Raw genomic sequence first — 1,392 nt, 5'->3', positions numbered from 1 at the left:
ACCGCGCACTCGGGTCAGGTGGCACGACGCTCATCACGCCTGCCAGCGCTGCCGTGCAGGCTGCCACGACGAGGTCGAGCACGCTTCTATACGCTCGCCCAGCCTTCCTTTCCATCCCATAAGGTAGCCTGGGAACGGTGGCGGTCAGAGGCAAAGCCTGCGAGGGGTGGTGGAACCACATGTCACGGCCACCGCCGGCTCGACCCCACGACAGCCTCCTCCGGAGGCTGACTTTGAGGCACCATCATCGGACGATGTCGACGAGTTGGGTCGCTCTCGCGGTAGCCAGGTAGCATCCCATCATAGTAGCACCAGCCATGGCCTCAGGGAGCGCGGGCAAGGGCGCTGGGAGCAATACGGACCAAAAAACATCAAAAGTCAACATTATGACACTTACCCCCGCTGTCGCGGAGAAAAAATCGAGATTTTGCGAGATCGCAGTCCGGCGTTGGCCGTTATTTTTGTTAGTCGTGGCGCTGCCCGTGTGTTCTAAGCATGTAAGAGGATGCGTGGTGAGCAAAAAAGCGTGCACACGGGTTATTCTGGCCGACCCCAAATCTCCCCTCCCGACCCCTAGAGTACACAACACCCGTCGCGTACCGCACGGCTTTATTTTTGCAACTAGTCTTGAAGGCTCGGCTCGAGACTGACGGCGTGACGCTCCCGTTTTGCTCCGCCTCTCATTTTAGACAGCAATGTGTGCGAACTCTATCCGCTATGCCACCCTCAGGGTCGCTGTCTTACTAGCTCTCCTGGTTCCCAGCCACCATCGTTTACGTTGCCGTTGGTCCGGAGTCCCGCCCCGGGGCTTGCAGGCGAAAGCGAGGGGCGGGAGAGGGGAGGGGCGACCGTGACTGCAACCCAATGCGCGGCGCGCTCCACGCTCGTGTCACTTGAGTACCCTGAAGGTGCCCTGCCGGTTGATGCCGGCGAGGTTCCACGGCTGCTCCTTGTGCGCCTCGTAGAGCGCGGACAGGGCGTCGACGTACTCCGTGTGCATCGCGTCCACCATCCGCGCGTCGTCGTTGGAAGGGGCGTCGTCGGGGCCCCACTTTGGGCGGAAGGCAGCCCGGCGCGCGTCGTCGAGCGGTGGCGGCGCGAGCGGCCCGCCGACCACAATGGCGATGGGCTTGCGGTTGGGCATGAGGCCGAACTCGGTGATGAACATGGACCGGCCTCGGAAGAGCGGCAGGGCGACGCCAAAGTGCCGCCGCACCACCCTCTGCAGCCGCGCGATCGGGTGCGTGTCGTCGGTGTGGAAGACGGCGTACAAGTCGTTCTCGCCAAAGGCGAGCACGGGGACGAGCGAGGCGCCCGCCATGATCGCCTCGCGCACGAAGCCCTTGCGCCGCTCAAGGACGAGGTCGATCTGGCCGGGCGTCACCATCGTCG

General features: G+C 63.5%; 1 protein-coding gene across 1 annotated transcript; it reads right to left on the bottom strand.

Moving 5' to 3' along the window:
- Positions 1–889: 889 nt before the first annotated feature.
- Positions 890–1,387, bottom strand: EMIHUDRAFT_124881 (hypothetical protein; the record flags this gene model as incomplete). Its single annotated transcript, XM_005762043.1, has 1 exon — positions 890–1,387. The coding sequence occupies one exon, from the start codon at positions 1,385–1,387 to the stop codon at positions 890–892; it is 498 nt and encodes a 165-aa protein (XP_005762100.1).
- Between the last annotated feature and the right edge of the window lie 5 nt (positions 1,388–1,392).

The sequence above is a fragment of the Emiliania huxleyi genome, assembly GCF_000372725.1.
Source record: "Emiliania huxleyi CCMP1516 unplaced genomic scaffold EMIHUscaffold_6991, whole genome shotgun sequence".
Lineage (NCBI taxonomy): Eukaryota > Haptophyta > Isochrysidales > Noelaerhabdaceae > Emiliania > Emiliania huxleyi.
Note: the sequence above shows the minus strand (reverse complement) of the source record. Positions and strands in the feature narration are given on the sequence as shown.